The 24,227-nt window shown below is 45.3% G+C and overlaps 1 protein-coding gene across 2 annotated transcripts in view; it reads left to right on the top strand.

Annotated features, from left to right (window-relative positions):
- The window catches only part of LOC139576198 (A disintegrin and metalloproteinase with thrombospondin motifs 18-like), a 46,565-nt gene extending 33,483 nt beyond the window's left edge, over positions 1-13,082 (top strand). For both annotated transcript variants that reach the window (XM_071401967.1, XM_071401966.1), the window contains 7 exons: positions 386-506; positions 1,038-1,164; positions 7,488-7,692; positions 8,500-8,694; positions 9,086-9,319; positions 10,000-10,198; positions 10,302-13,082. In XM_071401967.1, coding sequence (XP_071258068.1) covers positions 386-506; positions 1,038-1,164; positions 7,488-7,692; positions 8,500-8,694; positions 9,086-9,319; positions 10,000-10,198; positions 10,302-10,420 — 1,200 coding nt within the window. In that variant the 3' untranslated portion in view covers positions 10,421-13,082. The remainder of the gene's footprint in view (positions 1-385; positions 507-1,037; positions 1,165-7,487; positions 7,693-8,499; positions 8,695-9,085; positions 9,320-9,999; positions 10,199-10,301) is intronic.
- The last annotated feature ends 11,145 nt before the right edge of the window (positions 13,083-24,227 follow it).

The raw sequence follows: 24,227 nt of genomic DNA, 5'->3' as shown, positions 1-24,227 counted from the left end.
AGAGCTTTGTCTATTGGACCCTTACAAGGGCTACACACACACACACACACACACACACACACACACACACACACACACACACACACACACACACACACACACACACACACACACACACACACACACACACACACACACACACACACACACACACACACACACACACACACACACAAAGTTCCACAACGCCATTGTCACCAAGTCACCAGTTTCCTGCCACTTCACTTTTTCATTATCATTCTCTATGGTCCATTGCTTGGAACCACTTCAGGGTATGCTTAGCCTTGTCTATTTTGGCGGGGAGGGGAATGACTGCTAACCACACTTGTGGAGGTGCTAATACGGATCCAATACCTCACTGTCATATTCTCCCTCTCTCCCTCAGATCCTGCTGCAGGGTAAGAACCCGGGTGTGGTGTGGGAGTACACCTTGCCCCGCAGTGAGAGGAAACCCAACTACACATGGGGAGTGGTTCGCTCTGACTGCTCTGCCCCGTGTGCTGGAGGTGAGCCCACGATGAGAGAATTCCATGAGTGTGTGTGTGTGTGTGTGTTTGTGTGTATGTTTGTGGTGCAGTGGGCTAGCAGGAAGTGCTTTCTGGCTCATCAAAAGCATCTTTGTAAGCGACAGTGAAAAGGTTGCACGGTCTCCCTTGGTCCTTTACAGACTTCCCTGAGTACTCTATCCTATTCACTCATCAATGTATGTCAGCGAATGTGTGTGTGTGTTTTTATATGTGAGCCTGGATCAGTGGCTCCCTTGCTCTATTCACTCTATCCCAGTAGGGAGGGTGAAAGCAGACAGAGCAGACAGAGAGCTCTAGACAAGCTTAGAGCAGAGATCGCTATCTGCACCCAGTCACTATTTCGTTCATACTTTACTTTAGTTGTCAAGCCCTCCCGTGTTGCTCAGACAGAAGAAGAGTGTGGGCTTTGTGTGTGACCTTTTCATTGGTTGTAAAAGACAAGGCAAACTGATAGGAATGATGTCTGTCTGCCTCGCTCTCCTTCTCTCTCTCTTTTTTTCTCAATTTCAGGTCGGATCTCGACAAAAGCCATCTGTTTGCAAGATCAGCGGACCCAAGTCAACTCGACACAGTGCAACCCTCAGACCAGACCAGTGCTCAGCTCTCACCTGTGCAACACGCAGCCCTGCCCAGCCTAGTAATTAACCCTCTCTTTCTCAGTCTCTCCCTGTCTCTCTGTCTCTGTCTTTCTCGCTTTCTCTCTCTCTCTCTCTCATTCTGACAGACACATACCACAACCTCAGCCTACTGTCTGTGCTGTAGTTCCATTGGCGAGCTGCTCTGGCTTGGTCTGGGATGCTGGTGTGGTCTCTTTGCTGCGGGCAGGGACTACTCAGCCTTCTCTCACTGTCGCGTCCTGCTGGAGAGCCCCGTACATTCCCTACCCAAGGCTCCGGCTCCCAAACCAAACGGGATTAACATACCCTCCAGACAGGGGCAGGCCGGCCTGGTTTTCCCAGCACTGGCCCCCGCTCAAAGCCACAGCTTCTGGACCAGGCCACAGGAGAGAGCTGCCCCAGCCCCATTCATGCTCAGTTTCACCCTGCCTTACCGTCTGAGTACTGCTCGCACTGATAAGGTTCAGCACAGAGACAGCTCTGAAGAAGACCACCACAGCCTCTCGTTTCTCCTCAATGAGTGGTGTTCACCACCGGAGAGAAAGAATGAAGATGCTAGAAAAAGTCAGACAGAGATCACAGATTCAATTATTAGCCCATTATTAACAACTGTCTGCTAAATTGGCATAGTCAACAATGTTCTACAACCACGACAGACCAGTAAAAGTAATTTCCAAACACTTACTGGGCATCAGGAATCCTTTCAGACATTTTGGTTGATCTCATCATTCGGGGAATTTATTTCAGACACCGACCATTTTCGTCAGACACTGGATGCAATTCTCAACTTTGCAAATAAAAGTTGGGATATTGAATGAATATCACTTCGGCTCTGCTCCAGTGACAATCCATTCAGCTCCTATGGGACTGACTCGATTTACGACGCTCCATCTTCAAAGGAACAGCCATGAACCCGTCAGTAGAGAGACTCTTTGAGCGCGACACGCTGACAAAGAGATGGCAAACGTCTCTCTCTCTCGCCACCCGCCTGTCATCCTCTCCTTGTTGTCGCCTGCCTGTGTTGTCTGATGTCCCACCCCTACACTCACGTTACAGTACAGCGTATATGAGTGATGGTGGGTGAGGGGGAAATCAGGACCATACAACTGTTTCCTTAAAGAAACAATAATAACCAGTGCAGCTTTCCCTGTCAAAATCTTGACAAATCGTTCAATAACAGTGGGTAATTGAAACGACTCTAAGCCTGCTGGGAGTCCGCGAGTGCCTTTGGTGTGTGTGTTGTTGTGTCAGCGCAGTACTGTTGCATCTTGGGGAGTGCGTTGGTACATTGTTCTAATCTACATCATTATCTCTCGAGACACGTTTGTAGGCCTGGTTCTAGACCACTTAAACCACCCATTTTCTTCTGTGTTCAGGGGACTATCGTCGTCAAAATGTGACAGGGGCACATACCACAGAGATCACCTTCTCTTCTTCTGTGGTATGTGCTGCGGTCACATTTTGACGACGTCACATTTCCACAGGCGGCTCCGTCACTGTATAGAAGGCTAAGACCCGAGACTGTGCTGCCCCGCCTGTCTCTGAGAGGGCTAATAACCAGCCAGGGCGCTATCAGTTACGACTTAAACATGCTGCCACTGTTTTTCTGTGAGGCTCCCACCATTTGAGAGGGGGTTTCTTCCCTGTAATCTGGGTCAAACTATATCTGTTATCTAGGGGAAAGGTTTAAATGGACCAGACCACTAATGACCTCCCCCCGTGTGAGCTGGAGAGGAAGTGTGCCGTCCAGGTGAATGATATCATCAACATAAATCCAAGAGCAGAGTCCTGTTCATCAGTACCAGACTCCTGAATCAGTGGACCCTGTTTCCCGCTGATTAAGTGTCAGGATTTATGGGATACCTTTTACAAATACTTCCAAACTGTATGGGCATGCTATCAAAAACAGAAAAGGAGGAGCGTAAAAGAGGCCTCTTTCCATCGACTATCTGCAGTGCTGACAGGTCTGTCCATGTTTTATTATAGAGAGAGAGTCTGGATCCCCACAGGGCCAGATCAGTCTAGCCAGCCAGGAATCCAGCACTCAGTCCCAGCCCTATTGCGCCAACTCCAGCCTTAGCACCGGTCTAGAGCCCCAGCCGCAACCAGACAATGCAGGCTTGCCTGCAAGGGCCACTTGGCTTGCAAGCAGTCACTGTGCAGTGTGGGGCATGGCGAGATCAAACACCACGAGGCCCGCTAGGAGCCAACGTTATCTGCCAGCCCAGGATGTCACCGGAAAGATCAATGTTAATGCCTTAAAGAGTTTTGCAGTTCCCCTGGTGCATCCGTTTCTACTCTCTCTCTCTCCTCTCTTCTGTCTGTCTCCCAATGTTACTTTTACTTCCTTTTTATTCATTTGACATGATTATTTATTTAGTTTATAGTTTATTTAGTGCTCCGAAGAAGATTCCTGTAGGCAGGCTGCAGCTGCAGAGTTACTTATCTGGCTCTTCCTGGGTAGTTGTGGCACGTGCACCAAACTACGGGAGAAACAGGGAGACATCAGCAGGCAGGCCCAGAGCAGGGAGTAGGAGGAGGTGCTCGGAGAGGCTGCTGTTTTAGAGTGGTGCTTGAAGTTCTAACCTGAAGTGCTGTTGGTTGCTGTGCAACTGCTACTTTACACTTGAATAGATTGTTAGTATAGTAACAGGTTGTGCATCAGATGGAAAGTCAACGTTTGCCAGTGAAATGCAGCCCGTACCATGACAGTAAAATGTGACCACTGCATGAATGTAAAGCCATCCAGTATTTCTCAATATTCCCTGCATTTTTCAAGTTAAATTGTATGGCTGGAAATATGGGAGTTATTGAAAGATTCCAGAAATACAAATTACAGCTAAGCCAACATTGGTTTGCAGTGAAGCACAGTAGTTCAACCTCATTCCAATGACATATTGTTATTTATATGGCAGTGAAAAAAGAGAGAAGCGAAATCTGAACCGGTGTTTTGCTAGACGGGTCGTGTTTCTCCCCTCAAAATTGCAGTTTAGCCTTCTCCCTCATTTATCAGAGATGGGTTTGAAGGGAAATGAAAGGTCTGACAGAAGGGCAGTAGGAGTGGCTGGTCGGCACCGGAGCCTCAGAACTCGACTGAGTCAGCTGTCCGTCCTCCATGCCCCTGGTCATGTGGTAGTCGGAGCAGTCATTTGCGCTAATCTCCCTACGCCCAAAATGCCAAGACAGTCTATTTTAGAGGCTGGCGGCTTTCATCAGAGGCTGAGAATGATCCACAGATACCAGAAGACCACAACTAGTGGAGCCGCTGAGTGTAGGATCCTGTCCCTCCCTACAGCCAGACCAGACCAGGCCAGGGGAGAGGAGAGTTGGGCTAAGGGGAGCTCTGAGGGGAGCTATGGGGTTAACTGAAGGTGAGAGTCGGTTGTATAAGGTTAGCCTTATACTGTATGGTGGAAACCTTGCACTGTTTTAGTATGTTGTATACAAATCAAACCACATTTTATTAATCACATACTTGTAAAAAAAAAAAAAAAAGTGGATTTACAGTGAAATGCTTACTTACGGCCCTTCCCAACAAATGTTTTATTTGTTTTATTTAACCTTTATTTAAGTACGCAAGTCAGTTAAAACAAATTCTTATTTACAATGATGGCCTACCCCGGCCAAACCCTCCGCTAACCCGTACGACGCTGGGCCAATTGTGCGCCGCCCAACTGCCGGTTGTGATACAGGATTGAACAAGGGTCTGTAGTGATGCCTCTGGCACTGAGATACAGTGCCTTAGACCATTGTGCCACTCAGGAGCAAAGAGAGAAAATAGAGAAATAATAGAAAAGTAAAACACATAATAATATAAGTAATAAAAGTTACACAATTAGTAACAACTTGGCTATATACAGTTGAAGTCAGAAGTTTACATACACCTTAGCCAAATACATTTAAACTTTAAAAATTCCCTGTTTTAGGTCAGTTAGGATCACCACTATATTTTAAGAATGTGAAATGTCAGAATAATAGTAGAGAGAATGATTTATTTCAGATTTGATTTATTTCATCACATTCCCAGTAGGCCAGAAGTCTACATACACTCAATTCGTTTTTGGTAGCATTGGCTTTAAAATTGTTTAACTTGGGTCAAACGTTTGGGAATAGCCTTCCACAAGCTTCCCACAATAAGTTGGGTGAATTTTGGCCCATTCCTCCTGACAGAGCTGGTGTAACTGAGTCAGGTTTGTAGGCCTCGTTCCTCGCACACGCTTTTTCAGTTCTGCCCACAAATGTTCTATAGGATTGAGGTCTGTGCTTTGTGATGGCCACTCCAGTACCTTGACTGTTGTCCTTAAGCCATTTTGCCACAACTTTGGAAGTATGCTTGGGGTCATTGTCCATTTGGAAGACCCATTTGCTTCAATGAACCCACATACTTTTCCTCCTCATGATGCCATCTATTTTGTGAAGTGCACCAGTCCCTCCTGCAGCAAAGCACCCCCACAACATGATGCTGCCACCCCCGTGCTTCAGGGTTGGGATGGGGATCTTCGGCTTGCAAGCCTCCACCTCTTTCCTCCAAACATAATGATGGTCATTATGGCCAAACAGCTCTATTTTTGTTTCATCAGACCAGAGGACATTTCTCGAAAAAAGTATGATCTTTGTCCCCATGTGCAGTTGCAAACCGTAGTCTGGCTTTTTTATGGCGGTTTAGGAGCAGTGGCTTCTTCCTTGCTGAGTGGCCTTTCAAGTTTTGATGATATTGGACTCGTTTTACTGTGGATATAGTTACTTTTGTACCTGTTTCCTCCAGCATCTTCACAAGGTCCTTTGCTGTTGTTCTGGGATTGATTTGCACTTTTCTCACCAAAGTACGTTCATCTCTAGGAGACAGAACACATCTCCTTCCTGAGCGGTATGGCGGCTGCGTAGTCCCATGGTGTTTATACTTGCAAACTATTGTTTGTACAGATGAACGTGGTACCTTCAGGTTCATCCCAAGGATGAACCAGACTTGTGGAGGTCTACCATTTATTTTCTGAGGTCTTGGCTGATTTATTTTGAATTTCCCATGATGTCAAGCAAAGAGGCACTGTTTGAAGGTACGGTTTGAAATACATCCACAGGTACACCTCCAATTGATTCAAATGATGTCAATTAGCCTATCAGAAGCTGCTAAAGCCATTACCGGCCATTACCTGACCGACTTGCCAAAACTATAGTTTGTTAACAAGACATTTGTGGAGTGGTTGAAAAACTAGTTTGAATGACTCCAACCTGAGTGTATGTAAATTTCCGACTTCAACTGTACACCACCGGTCAAAAGTTTTAGAACACCTACCCATTTAAGGGTTTTTCTTTATTTTTTTACTATTTTCTATTTGCTACATGAATCCATATGTGTTATTTCATAGTTTTGATGTCTTCACTATTACTCTACAATGTAGAAAATAGTAAAAAATTAAGAAAAACCCTTGAATGAGTAGGTGTTCTAAAACTTTTGACCGGTAGTGTACACGGGGTACCAGTACCGAGTCGATGGTAACGAGGTAATTGAGGTAGATATGTACTAGGAATAAAGTGACAGATAGTAAACAGTAGTAGCAGCGTATGTGATGAGCAAAACAAAGTTTGTGCAAAAATTGTCAATGCAGATAATCCGGGTAGCTATTTGGCTAGCTATTTAGCAGTCTTATGGCTTGGGGGTAGAAGCTGTTCAGGGTCCTGTTGGTTCCGGACTTGGTGTATTGGTACCGCTTGCCGTGCGGTAGCAGAGAGAACAGCCTATGACTTGGGTGGCTGGAGTCTTTGACCATTTTTAGGGCATTCCTCTGACATCGCCTGGTATAGAGGTCCTGGATGGCTGGGAGATCGGCCCCAGTGATGTACTGTTTATGTTTAGATTCTCATGTGTGTGCTGCGTGCAGAGGTGGGTACTGATGCTTGTAGAGCACATGTGCTATACAGTATATTTGTGTGTGTATATGCCTGTGTGTGTGTGTGTGTGCGTGTGTCTCTGTCCTTCCTGTGGGCACAGGTGATGGGTGATGGGTGTATTTAGACCCAAAATAAATTATACAGATTTAGGAAATCTGTCGTTCCTTGCCGGGATTAGGGATCTGTGTCATGTGGTTGACACGCTTATGACAGAGGTTAGGAGGGGAAAGTATACAGCCGAATCATCTGTTTGGATAGGTTCCCTGCTGACTGTGCTGAGTACAGCAGTTATTATGCGTGTGTGTTTGTGACTGTGAGATTATGTGCAGGTTTATGAGTCATTCTAAGAGCTATACCGCCTTTCTGTTTCTCATAATTCAGTGACTCTTTTTCGAGGAGCGTTTTGTTACTTTGGTACTTGGGCTGACACATCTCTCTCCATTTCTCTCCTCAGCTGGACGACAGGGGACTGGGGGCCCTGCAGTCGGTCCTGTGGGGGCGGGCAACAGACACGTCACATCCAGTGCTTGCGTAAGGTGACGTACCAGCGGGAGGAGGTGGTGGCTCACTCCCTGTGCCCGGTCATCGCCCCAGCCCAGGTGCAGCCCTGCCACACCCAGGCTTGCCCACCTGAGTGGAGCTCTGGAGCCTGGTCACAGGTAGGCCACACTGCGCGACATGCCCATATACTGCCTATTATAGTTTGAAAAAGGGCGTTTTGGAAATCTTTTAAAAATTTGATTCTATAAGACTTGTTGTGTCAGCTAGCACTGCAATTAATTAGCAAATGTCTGTGGTGGCCTAATGTATGGGGAAAACACTTCTCTGCCCTCTGCTGGACACATGGTTAATTGCGTACTCACTGGCCTGAGAACAGGATACAGACTGCAGAGAACTATTTCAATCATATTATCATCATTAATCACACGCCATTATTGTGAGTTCCTCAATTGAGTTGGCTAGGCAAAACTGACATGGCCAGATTTATAGAGGCTATGATACCTAGTCATGATCAGTGACAGTGTTCTCCATCTTAGTCAGTAGTGACTGGGATCTCCACCTGCTGTTTCTATAAAAGCCTGTCTGTCAGTGATACCGCAGATACCTGGAGGGACGTCTCTCTTTACTGCATTATCTGATGTATATGCTTTTATTAAGTAGTGCACAGTATATGATACAAATAAAATGACTTTAATTACAGGTCTTTTCACGTCTTATTCAATACTTCTAACATAGTATTGAGTATAACCCACTGTTACAGTAGGTTATACTGTCTTTCAGAGTTCTCAGGCTATCTCAAGTCGAGTGTGTCTCTTTGCAGAGAGAGCCCAGAGTGATTTAGTGCACTGACTACATCCCGTATTGACTGCATCCTTCACAGGGTTCAGACGCAATTCTGAGCATGCCTCCCAGTATGAGTTCAGGCTGAGTTTACCAGACCCTCTGTTCCTCTGCTCTCCGCTCAGTGTTCCAAGTCGTGTGGGCGTGGGATGAGGAAGCGCGGCGTGTTCTGCAGAAGCACTGACCCCGGAGCAAAGGCTGTGGTGGTGCCGGACAGTATGTGTAAGCCACACCACAAACCCAAGGGCCAGGAGACCTGCGTGGTGCGCCGTTGCCCCAAGAATGACCGGCTGCAGTGGTTCACAACACCCTGGGGCGAGGTAGGGACTCACGGAGACAGACAGACGCACATGTTGTACAAACACACCCACACATACCTTGTATAACCTTGTACACACCGACGCACAAAGAAACCCATACATGCATTGAAGATTGTCTAGACAGAAATGCATTTGTGACAAACATATACATCCAGAGTGCTGATGCTGTGTCCCCTCGTCAAAACAAAGCAAATAGCCTGAATAGCAAAGGCAAACATTTCAGACATTCACTTTATAAGTTGAGCACTGTTGCTATGGCGATGCGGGCTGACCTTGTCTTGTTCTCTCCACTGGGGGACCAGCTGTATTTCTCTCTGAGGATTCTCACATTGTCTTATTCTCTCCGTTCTCTTTTTGCTAATGGTGCCTCCTCTGGCCGTTCTCTCCGCAGTGCTCCACATCCTGTGGCCCAGGTGTCAGAAGCAGAGAGCTGCGTTGTAGGGAGAGGGATTCACAGGGGGGCTACACAGAGTTCCCTATGAGAAGGTGCAGGAACCTTCCCAAACCCTCTGGGGAGCTCCAGCAGACCTGCAGCATGGGGCCGTGCCCAGAGCCTCGACCTGTCGTCCCAGGAAGGACAGCCAGTGCAGTGGTCCTGGGCTGGTACTCTTCTCCTTGGCAGCAGGTATGTATATCAACTCTCCATCCACCCTGCCTGTTCTCCCAGACATGATGGGGATTCATGTTGAATGGATGTGGATTTAGTGAAACATCCTCTCTCTCTCTCGACTCTCGCTCTCTATCTCTCTGTTGTCAGGCCCAAAGGGGGTGGCATTCATGTATATGTATGTAGTATCTACCAAGGCAACCTCTTGCAGTCTGACATCTGACTTCTCCTTGATCAGGGGGCCTGTGATGACTGTATGCACGTAGGCTCTCTCTCCTCTCCCTAGACATAGCTTGGAGGTAATGGACATGGTGTATGCATTCGTAATCTTTTCTATGTACGATCTTCAACACCTCTCTCTCTCTCTCTCTCTCTCTCTCTCTCTCTCTCTCTCTCTCTCTCTCTCTCTCTCTCTCTCTCTCTCTCTCTCTCTCTCTCTCTCTCTCTCTCTCTCTCTCTCTCTCTCTCTCTCTCTCTCTCTCTCTCTCTCTCTCTCTCTCTCTCTCTCTCTCTCTCTCTCTCTCTCTCTCTCTCTCTCTCTCTCTCTCTCTCTCTCTCTCTCTCTCTCTCTCTCTCTCTCTCTCTCTCTCTCTCTCTCTCTCTCTCTCTCTCTCTCTCTCTCTCTCTCTCTCTCTCTCTCTCTCTCTCTCTCTCTCTCTCTCTCTCTCTCTCTCTCTCTCTCTCTCTCTCTCTCTCAGTGTTCTGTATCCTGTGGGGGAGGGGTACAGTCCCGTTCTATCCAGTGTCTGAGACAGGGACGTCCTGCAGCTGGATGCCTGAACCCCCAGAGACCCATAACATCCCGGGCCTGCAACACACACTTCTGTCCTGCTCCTCGTCCTGCTCCTCCTGTTCACGTACCTGCACACGTTCCTGCTCCTGGGACAACCCTCAAAGGTGAACTACTTCAACAACTCATAGAAACTATCGTAAAGTTCTGTCTGACACTTTTGTTGGCGCGCGTTTATCAACACTATCCCCCTGATCTTCTCTCCATCAGACAAACAGTCTTGTGTTGACTTCTTCAGCTGGTGTCACCTGGTTCCTCAGCACAGTGTGTGCAATCACAAGTTCTACGGACATCAGTGCTGCAAGTCCTGCCGTGGCAAAAAGCCATAAGTTCGGAGGACTCCTTTTCCCATGAGCCTCTAGCTGCAAATTGCTTAATATGCGCTACAACTCTAAAGGTTGCTGTGGTTGAAAATACATTTTGGGCCATAATGCACAAGAGAACTGAGGTGCAGTCTCTGTTCCTGGAGTACTTGACTAACAGTGATTAGCAAAATAAAAGAGAATAATCTCCTTTCTGGATACGGTGTGCTAAAGATGGCAATGTGGGCAAAGACATTCATGTGAAAGCAGCATCTCATAACTGGAAATACAGTGCAACAGATCATTGCAGGACAGTCTCTGTGTAAATATATGTATTGTATGTCGTGATATTGTCAACATCTAACTCAAAGCCATCAAGAGAGCTCTGAGAATGTCTGCATTTTAGCTCACTCGTGTTTTGGCATCTGGTTTCAGACGACATTTTAAGTTATTATGGCACACATGTTATTTAGCATTTGTCAGGTGTACCATGGGCTTTGTGTGCTGCGTGTGCTCCATGTTTCAAGCTCTTTACACGTAGCAGGCTACCTATCACAGAAACTCAGCACATTCAATAATTAGACTGTACATTATACATGTAAAACTTTAAAAGACATTTTGAAGTTGATCACAACTCCCAAATGCACTTATCAGGCCTGGTCCCTCTATCTCTCATGGTTCATGATTGGTGCATTATTGTGTAACAAGATACAGTACTTACAGTACATGTGTACATTCCATACATCTTCATGTTGTGAATACATGCATATTTGTGTATGAGAAAATAACATTTGTTTACCCATATTGTCATTTTAATGTACGCTCCAAGTGTCCTGAGCAAGGCAGTTAACCCACTGTTCCTCGGGCGCCGATGACGTGGACGTTGATTAAGGCAGCCTCTCACACCACTCTGATTCAGAAGGGTTGGGTTAAATGCGGTTGTATGCATTCAGTTGTACAAACTGTCTAGGTATCCCCCTTCCCTTTCTTGTGAAAATATTGGTGCAATTCTGACAGCCGGCGGGAAAACGTCTGTTCTTTCCCCATCCATCATATTGATAAGGAAACACGCTCTGTCTACTGGACCAGCAGCACTGAACCTAGGTCCTCACACACCGGATAGATATGATGCCAAATCATTAACTAGCGCTGGGTATAGCCACAGAGGATCCCCCAGACTTCCACCACTCATTAATGAAAATCAATGTCTGCAGGCTAGTAAAGGGAGCTGTGGATGGGGCCGGGTCAGAGAAGAGGCTTTATTTCCTCTGCCTGGCCAGGTGGGAGATGTGGAGAGAAGTGGTAGGCGAGAGTTGGCGGCATAGTTGGGAGGGAGGAAGGGGTAGCCAGGGTTGAGGTTGTCACTTGCTCTCGACATACTTTTTCAGAATGCTAATTAGTCACAGAGCCTGGCGTGGTGGGAGCAGACCGACTTTAGGGGGGCGCAGGGCAGACCAACAAAGGCCTCTAAAGAGGGCTGCTGCATTCTTCCCTCTGTTTACTCTGCCCCTGCTCTCACCATCCAGACCAGCTCTGTTTGGTTTGTTTGAGAAAATGCCAGCGTCCCTCCACTCCCCCGCTCGTGACCCCCACCTTCATTTTTAGCATCAGTCAGTGCTATGAAGTACTGTAGATCGCAGCTACATGATGGTAAATCCCATTTTTGCACTATTGGCCATGTGGAAGGCAATGGGATAGCCAATTGTACAGACAGCAAAGGCAACCTACTTCCAGCCAGCAGGGAGAGAAACAGGAAAAGCATGGCTAGAGTATAGGATGTCGTTTGCTGTAAATCATAAAGATCCTACGTCTCCCCCTGCTCCCCAGAGAGGGATGGCCCCATACAGAGAGAGATGTCTGGTCTGGTCAGAGGCTCTGTGACCACGGAGTTGTTTTTCCTCCTCCTCAGCCTGCTCTCCATCAGTGGCTTGGAATGGAGAGTGTAGAGGGACAGAGAGAGAAAGACTGATATAATCGTGAAGGACATTCCTGAGCGATGGCTCTCTCGGTCTCTGGTCTGGCCTGCTCACGGCTAACACTGTCATTATCATGGGAGGCTACCATTCCTTCCAATACCACAGCTTCCTCCCCTGCCTTCACCAGGCCTGAACAGCATCTCTGCAACCTACGCTCACAAAGGGTCAAGATGGACTGTTGACTGTTCCTTCTCCCCTTCTTGCTATACTCGCATGGTCATTTCATGTTTTTGTTTGTTTGTTATATTGGTTATGAACTAGTTTCCACCAGGGATGGTACTCTCTCTGTATTATAAAACCACTCAATTAGTTTCCGGTCCCTGTGAATTGTCTGTGTGAATTATCTCCAGTTTATTGTGCTGAACTAATGCTCTCAAATAGACTTTCAAATGTCACATTGGACTGTAGGAGGACATGGGAGTGGGGAATATTTGATTTTACGTGTGTTTTTCATCAGCCTTGCATCATTCATATTTCTATATGTGTTGTTCGTGTTATTTTCTATGTCCTGTACAGTTGTTGTATACTCTATTGTCTTTTCACCTGTAAAGACAGGAAAAGTGTGTAATTTATTACTGTTTCATTGGATCTGAGATACTGAACACTATTGGTTGAGAGGGGAGCTGCTTGTAATATAGAGCATGATCAGTGTAATATTTAATACTTTTTCTCAAAGTTTTATAATAAAACTATGACAAAATTTATTCCCCCTACTTCTCCGATGCTCCTAATACTTTTGTGCCACACTCGGCGGGAGGGATGATTGGGTTTAATCAACACGTTTCTCTCAATCTAACCTGAATCATGACGGCAGGAATCCCCCATCATTTCCACTGCACGCTTACTATCCTACTGAGAGGCAGGCATGGCAGGGTGAATTATAAACACCTAGCGGATCAATGCAGCCATTTTGTACATTTTCAGGGGTAGTGATGGGGCTGGGAGGTGGAGGTTTTTCAGCTATATTCTTTCCTTAGTTCATGGGAGGAAGTATGCCTTGTCATGTTCCTGTGCATAACAGCCCCCTTTGTTTCCTCCATGATCACCAGCCCGCTCTCTGTCATCTCCATCCTCCCCAAACACTCACATACAGACATGTCACAACGTTACAGCGCACCCTTTGGTTATTTCTCCTCATTATCTGCTTCAGCTCATTTATTTAGAAATACACTGTAGAGATGATTAATTCCAAAGAACATGGTACTGTATCTCTGTATATCCTCTGTCAGCATCCAAATGGGTCTGTCACTGTTTCTATGTTTTGATTTGAAGCTGAAAGACGACAGTCTTTTTCTTTCCTTCATATTGAGCATTGAGTTAGTTGTCGTGGGTGTTTCTCAAGGCAGTGAAGCACAAGTTGCCATCTGACCAACTCCAGCTAAGTTGTAACCTGGTGGTGACCCCCGCACTCCACGATCCTTCAGCCGCACTCAGGCAGTCACCTCTGATCCTCCCTGTGAGGTGAACCTTTGGAGAGCTGCGCACTTCTGACAGTCATTCTAATCACATTTGAACAGAGGTCTGTCCGTAAGCGTCTCCTTTTCTGTGCGAGAGTGATCTCTCTATGTCTCCCAGCGCTCGGGCTAAGGGCAGACTTCAATCGAAGTGAGGACTGTCATATGTCAATGCCACCTCTCTCATCACCACTACAATGTCAGACAGAGTTCACTGAGCACATACTTGTGTGTGCGCACGCACACACACACACACACACACACACACACACACACACACACACACACACACACACACACACACACACACACACACACACACACACACACACACACACACACACACACACACACACATTCTCAGACAGGGTGTGTGGAGTCTGTCTGATATTCCCAGTGGGGTTATATCAGGGGGATTAGGGCATCAGGTGGGTTAGATCTGTGTGATTGTGCAGGAGCCCAGGCACACGCCTCATTTGTTGCTGTCAGGTGAAGTTGCCCATTTTTCTCTGTAATTTAAAGATGGCAGGTTCCTTCGCCCCATTTGTCACTGGCAAAAATCTCTCGGATTACCATCTCAAAGGAATTGACAGCTTCTCACTCGCCGTTATGTTGCTATCACATCGACTGAATCAGAAGCCAGCACAAACCCCCCTCAACCCCCTCTAGCCTTTCACCCCCAACCTCCCTAGTACCCTCCAAATCCAGCCCTGAGCCCTGACTCCTAAACCTTCCCAACTTTGTAGAGGTTGACTCGCAGCATTAACCCCCCTGTCTGAAACACTACTCGGTTTGTGGAGTGACACCTATGCTTTAGTGCCCTCATAGGGGATCCAGTGGTATTAGAGCATCTCACTGCATTGAGCACAGCAAGAGAGGGCTATGAGAGAGCAGCGGAAACCATAGAGCCACCCCATGTAGTGTTAGTCAGTCAGGACTGGCAGATTGGAGTGGATCCAAGAGGCGATCTGTCCACATGGAGTGTAGAACTTCTATAAAGCTGATACACTATGTTTCTCATGGTTGTCATAGCGAGACGACATGAGGTAATAAGGTTTTTGTGTCAATGTGACTTGGTTTGTAATGAAGGGCGTAGTCTTATATCAATTGGTTCTATGGCCATGGTGATAAAACACAACAGGAGCATATTACATGACACATTTGTGGCCTTGTCTGTGTATGACTTTAGATTACAGGCATACTCTATAATATCACAATGAACATCTGAGCACAAGGTTGAAACAATCATTTCTTCAAAGTGCAATTAACCAAGCCACTGCCTATAGTACAGTAAATGTACAAACGCAAGGCTGAATGTGCATTGATATCCTGAACAGGGATTATGCAATAGAGTGTCCTAACATCATAAACAACTACTGTAACTTAAAGGAGAGACTGTAAGTGGCTCTGGATAGGAACGTCTGCTAAATGACTAAAATGTAAATGTAAACGTAATGTTATTATCGTAGTTTAATTATCTGGATTCATAGCGAATCCTTCTCAAGATCAGTTATATTTCATTCCTGAACAGACACTTCATATCAACATGAAGGCCAAATGTGTCTATGCCTTTATGTTTGTGTCCACCTGCTGTACATTTCTCAGAGTTCTCTCATTTTCTTTCCACTCTAAATAATCCTAGAATTGCTTATGGAGAATTTACAGCCACATTCCTCTGCAATCCCATAAAAGCTCATTGATTAAAACGGTTATTTATTGTATTTTGTCCTTTGGGCTATGCATATTATTGATCTGTGTGTTTGAGGCGGCCCTCTCTCATCTATCTTCCTTTGAGCGACTCGTTCTCATCATTTTCCCCTTGAAATGTTACAATTGATTACAATCCACATCCCCGTGGACACCAGCTGCAGCCACCGAGCCTAGCGGATCACGCTCTGACCTTGAGCAGAGGAAACAGCAGCAAAGTAACAGCAAAGGATTCAGTCTCTCTCTCTCTCTCTCTCTCTCTCTCTCTCTCTCTCTCTCTCTCTCTCTCTCTCTCTCTCTCTCTCTCTCTCTCTCTCTCTCTCTCTCTCTCTCTCTCTCTCTCTCTCTCTCTCTCTCTCTCTCTCTCTCTCTCTCTCTCTCTCTCTCTCTCTCTCTCTCTCTCTCTCTCTCTCTCTCTCTCTCTCTCTCTCTCTCTCTCTCTCTCTCTCTCTCTCTCTCTCTCTCTCTCTCTCTCTCTCTCTCTCTCTCTCTCTCTCTCACATACTCTCTCTCTCTCTCTCTCTCTCTCTCTCTCTCTCTCCTTCACTCTCTTTCTCTGGCATTGCCTTCCCTCTCCTGCTCCAAGGCCACACTGCAGAATTTCATGACTCTTAAATTGTCGTAATGTATATTCGGAAGACCTTCCTTTTGACACCTTTGAATTAATCAATGTAGTGCTGTGAGCGGATCCATTTCCGCTGTTGTATTTCAAAGTGCTGATGTGTACCCGACATGTAAGACAGCGGCCCACCCCCCTCCCTAGAGATGCATGGCTTTGGAGGACATCCATTTATTTTACATAGTAATACAAACACTGGGGTCACCTACAGTACCGCCAAGCATGTGTCATTTTGTGGGCACATCCGGGTCAGAGCAACCATTTATGACTAAGCACTGGATACATTATTAACGTTGAGTCTGACGGTACAGTAAGCTACAGTTCTTGTGTAAGGATAAAGAGACAACGTGGGGACAATGACACTGACTCTGCTGTGATGGAGGCACTCCATTCTAAAATATGTCTATTACTTTTCCGTCCAGCAGAGGACAATGCTCACCAAAAAACCCATTCCGACAGAGTCCACTACCTCCTCTTCTCAGTAGACCATTTCCTTCACCAGGGTGACCTGTATTGTCTGAACAAATGATGAATAAGTAAACCAGAGATAAGCGATACATGTTTGAGAAACAAATCACAGTTTCTGGTTTTATTTATAGGCATTAAATCAGTAGTTCAATTGTCAAAGCTTTAACCAAGGGCATGTTATGTCATGTTTTCTACCTATATCAGAATTTGTATTGCTAACATGCCACCTCGGGTTTGATATAATATCCATTTGATAATAATAACCTTTGCATACTACTGTACTTTATACCTTATTTATGTCTGGCCTCTTCTGACAAGCATCTGTATGCAATGCTATTGTATGATTCCATTGATATGCATTCCTAAACCATTGGTTACAAATACGAACAGCAATAGTAAGAGCATGTTACCCCTGATGAATAAGGGAAAAACTGGCATTGTTTTGGTGTGCCAGTGATCTAATAGGTAAACGGAGCACTACCCTGCCAGCTAAGGGAAAACATTAGCACACAAGACAACAATCACACAAGGTTGAATTCTTTTTTTTGCAAACAAAGCAACAAGGTGTTGTTTTGCAGGGCCAAGGTGCTCTCCAGCGTCATCGCAAAACAAGGAGAGGATTTGTATGTAATTGGCCAAGGTTAGAAACCTCAATAAATCAAAGAGGGCCAGCATCGCTTGAAACAAGGACAGGCAAGCAAAATGACTTGGCCTACTAGTGAAACACTGTTTCAAAGATTACTATAAGCTGGCAACATCGCATGCACTACTGTATGTGGTGCATGAACCATGCACTGTTCAACTGTACGTATCTTTTAGGTTGATGTATTGTACTATTGATTAAGCTTTCTCATTATATTTGCACATTTTAACAAGCCTTTAGCTTGAATCCTTTCTGAACCTCTGCACTCCTCCGTTAGGAAACAATGACTTCTGAGAAGTCATTCTTCTAAGTATAGAACAATGTGAAACCTGCTTGATGCGGCTCAGGCAGCATCGAAACTAAACCCTAAACCATTGACAGAGCGGCTTTACAACACTCGGAACAGAACAGGAGCTATTTTTATGAGCAGCCGTCTCTGAAGATCCCTCGTGCAGACGTGTGATAGGCAGGTACAACTCAAGACAACTCCCTAAGACAACAGCATCAAACCATTACATGGATCTCTGCGGCTTCAGAGCTGTCAGATTTGTCACTGGAATGGAGAAAGTAGGAGACGGCGTCCGTGACGGCGTCCTGTGACAGGCACTCCACACAGTCAATTCTTTTCACATCGCCTCTGGTAAAGTGAGCATGAAAGCAACGAGGTATTGCAGCGACGCTATTTGCCGATGTTATTACACACAAAACAACTGTCACCAAAAACGAAGGAAACAACTCTGATGGGGATGCATGCCTTAGCTTAGCTCGGTCGGCAAAACGCAAAGCAAATAAAGGATACACACCTCTAATAACTGCTGAATAAATAAATCATATTTACAAATGGATCCGCTTATTAGACATAGCATCAGCGGGTGCTTCAAGCTCCCTGTGCTCTACCATCTCACTGGAGCTGGCGGAACAGCTGTCAACAACAGTAACAATTACAATAGATATCAGCACAAATTAAGCAAATCAATCAGCCCACCTGCTCCCCTCCTTCTCAGAACAACAAAGGATAAACAATCATTAACTTTCTCGTGAGCCAATATGCACGGTTTGTTTTGGGGAGGCTCGGGTTTTCCTATATGAGACCTTGGGGGGAGGTGGAGCGGGTTGGTGGTGAGTAGGCATGTCTGACTGCGCTGTGGAAAACCAGTTATCCACTGTAATCTTCCTTCTCAGCAGTCCACCAACCCTCAAGGAGCCATTGATACCTTGTCTGTCCCCTGCGATGGCCTCAATTAGTGGAGAATTAAAGTCCCATTCCCTGGATGGGATTCACAGGGGATGGTGGAGCTTAATTACACAAGTTCACTGCATGCTGTTGTGGAATGATTGCAAAGCAAGCACCCAAAAATAGCTATTTAGAGGCAAGCTTGAAATCAGCAGGAGATATAGATTAGTTATTCAACTAACTCAATGGTAAAGAACCAAAAGAGTTACTTTATTGTGTCAATGATTTCTGCTGCCTCCAACGGGAAAGACAAACTGCAGCAAAAGTGAAGCATGTGTACATGAGGAGCCTACTGCGAGAACTCCACTGTCATTTGTGGCATTTTCATAAGGGGATGAGAATAGCAACTCAATTTATAGATAAGTATAATCACAGATGATATCATGCTCCACACCATATTTCTATGGCAAACCATTACCCACAGTATTAGGCAGGTACAAAATGACACCATTTTCTAATCAGAGATCTCAATACAGGCATTATAAGTGGGCGGAATGTTAATGTGTCTGTTCTCTCCCTCCCTGGAACAAAAACCAAAGCACCATTGAGCTTTTTATAAAGTCCAAAGAGCCACTTGTGCTCTGGGAGATAGAAGTGCTTGCTATTCTGGCAGCATCCTTGATCATTGAATACCCAAGAGCTTTGGTGGTCACTGCATCCTTCCCCATATGTTATTTATGCCTTCTCTAGAAGGTCAGCCTGGAACACAAAGAGGCGCAAGTCACTGAGAGAGGGCAAATACTAGGGGAAGGTGAATGTTGATTTAGACTGTTCAGACCACAAGGGACGATTCTCATTCATCGCCAATCCCTCGGTTGCCGCAGGTTCCCGATTTATAGCTGAGCCAAAGACATCCAAAGAGATGACTTCCAGATGGCGTGTTAACGTAGACAGATATGTGCACATATGAAGACATACATGCATACATATCCTCACCGTCATGCATACACTCCTCTGACAGCATCTGAAAAGAGAACGAGAAAAAACAACTCCCATGTGGTTATGCACACGTAAGCATGGCAGTACATCAAAGCCAGACTAGACTAGTACAGGTCGTAATAGTTGAATTGATGGAACCCGGAGTGGAATTGATGGCATTATCTCGCTATATGCCATTTCCATTAACTGTGTGCTCAATTGGGCTACCCCGACACCTAAATCTGACAACAACAGTAGGACTGACAGAGACTACAGTGGTTCAGACAGCGATGCTTTATAGTGCCTTACAAAAGTTTTCATTCCCATTGGATTTCTTCACATTTTATTGTGTTACAAAAGTGGGATTCAAATGTATTTTTATTTTTTATTTTTATGTCAACCATCTACAGTACACAAAATACTCTGTATTGTCAAAGTGGAAGAAAAATGTGTAGTTGTTGAATAAGTATTCAGCTCCCTGTGTCAATACATGTTAGAAACAACTTTGGCATCAATTACAGCTGTGATTCTTCTTGGGTAAGTCTCTAAGAGCTTTTCACACCTGGACTGTGCAATATTAGCTCATTACTCTTTTCATAATTCTTTAAGCTCTGTCAAGATGTTGGGGATCATGGCTAGACATTTTCAAGTCTTGCATAGATTTTCAAGCAGATTTAAGTCAAAACTGTAACTTGGCCACTCAGGAACATTAACTGTCTTCTTGGTAAGCAATTCCAGTGTAGATTTGTCCTTTTATTGTAGGTTATTGTCCTGCTGAAAGGTGAATTCCTCTCCCAGTTTCTGGTGTAAAGCAGAATGATGCAGGTTTTCCTCTCGGATTTTGCCTGTACTTAGCTCCATCCCATTTATTTTTATCCTGAAAAACTCCCCAGTCTTTGCCGATGTCAAGCATACCCATACCATGATGCAGCCACCACCATGCTTGAAAATAATGAGGCAGTTACTCAGTGATGTGTTGTGAAGGATTTGCCCCAAACATAAGTCTTTGCATTTAGGCCAAAAAGTATTTTTCTTTGCTGTGTTTAATTCTCCCAGTATTACTTTAGTGCCTTTTTGCATACAGTTGCATGTTTTGTAATATTTTTATTCTTTATATTCAATCTGTCATTTAAGTCATTATGTTATGTATGTATGTAGGGGGGGGCAGAGGAAGGGTTAGCCATTCAAAAATCACGTCAACCCCTATTATTTCACACAGAGTGAGTCCATGTAACTTATTATGTGATTTGTTAAGCCAAATTTTACACCTGAAATTTTACTCCTGAACTAATTCAGGCTTGCCTAAACAAAGGAAGTGAATACTTATGCAACAACTATATTTTAGTTATTGAATTTATATCAGTCTTTAACACATGTAAATACATTACAGAGTATTTTGTGTAGATGGTTGACAAAAAAATGACAATAAAATCTATAATAATCCCACTTTGTAACATAATAAAATGTGAAGAAATCCAAGGGGGTATGAATACTTTTGCAAGGCACTGTATCTCTGTGCTATGGCAAGACAGCAGCGGAGTTCAGCTTTCAGCTAAAGCTGACAAATGATCTCCCTTCATTCATGCATTCAAATCTTTATTTTCTCCAGAACAGTTCTTGCGGGTAGTTTAAGAGTTGTGAAACCTTTTGAGTTCAAGCGTTGTGTTTTCTGTGCACGTTTAACAGCCTCTCCCCAGGCGGTGCTGCAGCCTGCGTAAAAGCAGTCCGCTGAGGACTCATCAGCTGGTTGGCATTTGATCAATGCAGAGGTCCCTTTGTGCTGGTAACCCATAGATAAAAGACATTGTTATCAGCTGCTGAGGATCAGCTGCAGATAGCCGTGTCTGAGAGGGAGAGCTGGCGGGAGGCTTCAGCAAGTGGAGAGGGAGGCGGGGGGTGGTGGCGCAGTGGAGTTCAACACCTTGATACAAGCCTTTACAGCTGTCAGAGGGCCCCAGAGACATAGTGGGAGGGAGAGATGAGGAGAGAAAGAAAGAAAGAAAATGGCATCTAAATGACAGGCAAACCACAGCAGGCTAAAGTCTATAGCAGCCGCGTTCATTTAACCAGGCTGAATGCTGGAAATAGGAAAACGATACATATCTCCATATGCGACTCACACCCTGTGTGGTTTGGCCAGTGGGAGGACATGATCAAAACACGAGTAAAGCTTGACCATGCTGGGTATAAACCATATAGCATGCTGGGAATAGGAAAATAATATAGGATGGTCAGGATGGTCATGACTTTCTTTCCTCACCTTACCAGTACACGCAGCCTGACCAACCAACCCCCCGGATACAGACAAGACCAGCCATGCACCTTGTCCGTTATTAATGTTTAATGATGGACAAAGACTCAACAATATTTCACCTCAGACTGATAATACTGAGGCCTCCATTAATCTGGCCTGGATGAGACATTCTTGCCCTCATTCTGGCATCCAGTCAAGATAATGTCATCATTTTTCATCAGTTCTAAATGAGGGTGGAAAATCTGTTATATTCACCCTCCATTTTTACAAGTTACTTTTTCAGTAATGCTGTTGACAACTTTGTCAACATTTTCCTTTGTTTCATGTAGCCACCGATATTCAATTTAACATCACAGAGGTCATTTCAGGGCACTACTTTTAAACAATATAATGAATTAAAGGGCTCAATTCCATAGAAAATGGAATACACAGGACCCGGGACGAGAAAAGCATTGCTAATTCCGTCGGGTGTGTGACAAACAGAATAATGACACGATGAGCAGAGTGCTTCATTTGATGTGTATTACTCATTGTGTCAAAGAAAACAGAAGTACAACAAGAAGCTGACAGATAGGCTGTATTGTCCCACATGAAAACACATGAAACACAGACACATATGCATACTGCCTACAGCTTGAAAAGAGCTGTGTTTTCTTTCTCACAACATTTGACAAGACAGGCATCAATTTGCAGGAGAAAAACAAGACAGAGTGACGCCTTTATTTGTTGTGGAGAGAGAAAACTAGGGAAGCTAATGTCGCCCTTGCTCTCGGCAGCATGGTTTGAATCTGCACGAAGGAGAGGGGAGTCGGTGGAGGTGGGTGTGTGTGGCGGCAGCGGTTGAGGAGAGGAGAGAGGGATGAAGAGGGATGAAGGAGCGTTTGACGTGGCGAATGGGCCAGGCCACCGGGTGTCGGGGATGTGGAGGAGCATCTAATTGGAGAGGCTCTCTTTGCATCATGCAGTCCTCCCCAGATACGCCGCCTCGTGTCGGTAAGCACTCTTAACGCCGCATCCATATGCAGAGCTAGAAAGCAATCTCAGAAAGCTCTTCTCCTTAAATACAAACTATCAGTAGGAGAGATGGAAGATGGAAGAAAACACTTTTTTCTCTCCTCTACTCGCTCTATGTAAAGTGGGGGCCCTGAGTGGGAGCCAGACAGCAGGAAGGCCAGGCTCAAGGCCCCTGTGGGGTTGCAGGACCTTTTACCTCCCCTGACCTTTCCAGACACACTGGAGACCTCCCTAGTCTCATGCCTACCACCCCCATACCGTCCCCCATTGGCTACACAGCACAATGTAAAAATAGACCATTAATAAAGGTGTGGAGAATGGAGTGCGTTGCCAGGAGGGCTGTGGGATTATCTGGCTAACCAGCTGTGGGAGCTCATAATCAATGTGGCTTGGTGCACTTTGTGAAATGTTAATGGCCAGGCTGCCTGTGCGGAGCAGGAGACTGGAGGTGGCTGACGCTGGGAGATTGACAAGGTTTATCGCCTACCGTGGAGTGCCCATCAGCTACTTGTCCACCATGTGACATGGCCTGTCATGCTGCTGTTTGTCACAGCAGCAGCACCGCCCACAGAGGAGGTAGGAGGACATCCTCCTGTCACCTTGTTGTTTCCAGGAAGAGAAAGCACAGGGCAGAGGAGAAGGCAGCCTCTGGGTTGTGTTAGAAGGGGATGAGTTGTGTATGGATGTGTGGTTTAACTAGGAGAAAAGGAGAAGAGTGTATCAATGTGTGGTTTAACTAAGAGAGATAAGGCCGCTGCTATGCTACTTATTGGCTACTTATTTGAATTCTAAACCTATGGAGCAGAGAGTTCACTAGCACACAGACACCCACACACGCAAGTGGGCACACACATGCACACACACACACACAGTGGTGTGTTCAAGACCACCTAAAGCGAGACCAAGTCAAGATCAAGACCGGAGCAAATTGAGTCTGAGTCAAGACCGAGACTGTAACAATGTTAGTCCAATCCAAGACCATGATTGTAATTGTGTCACATCGCCAACATAATAAGAGTTGAAAATGTCTGTGTTCATAATTCAGTCGAACATATGGATTATTTATGCATGCTGAGAAATAAAAAGACACTTTACAAAAGATCACTAACTAAATCTGGCCTATAAATAACAGCTAAAAAGACTAAATATGCGACAACTTTCTACGGTTTCCCTTTAGCGAGCTCGCCACTCTCAAACAATTTTTTAAAGTCTCCCCTACTAGCAGGGCAAGGAAATTCCGACAAGCACGACAAGGTTTGAGGATATTTTCCCACTAAAATGTAAAGGACAGTAATGTTATGAGTAAAGTAGGAAGCATACTTTATAAATACTGTATGTATAAAGTGTGTCATGAAAAGAGTGTGGATATTTGGCCTAGCAAAGCGGTTTTGTGTTGACTGAACGGGGCTGATAATTATGATTTAATTACTCCGCTGGTGGTCTCGGGAAGAAATCACAAGTCCTCATTGTCCAAGACCGGAGACAAGACCAAGACTGGTCTCAAGTGTTTTACTAACATGTGTGTGTATCCCATTCAAAATCCTATT

Source organism: Salvelinus alpinus, chromosome 5 (genome assembly GCF_045679555.1).
Source record: "Salvelinus alpinus chromosome 5, SLU_Salpinus.1, whole genome shotgun sequence".
NCBI lineage: Eukaryota > Metazoa > Chordata > Actinopteri > Salmoniformes > Salmonidae > Salvelinus > Salvelinus alpinus.
The sequence above is the reverse complement of the archived record's forward strand: the minus strand, read 5'-3'. Positions and strand labels throughout refer to the sequence as shown.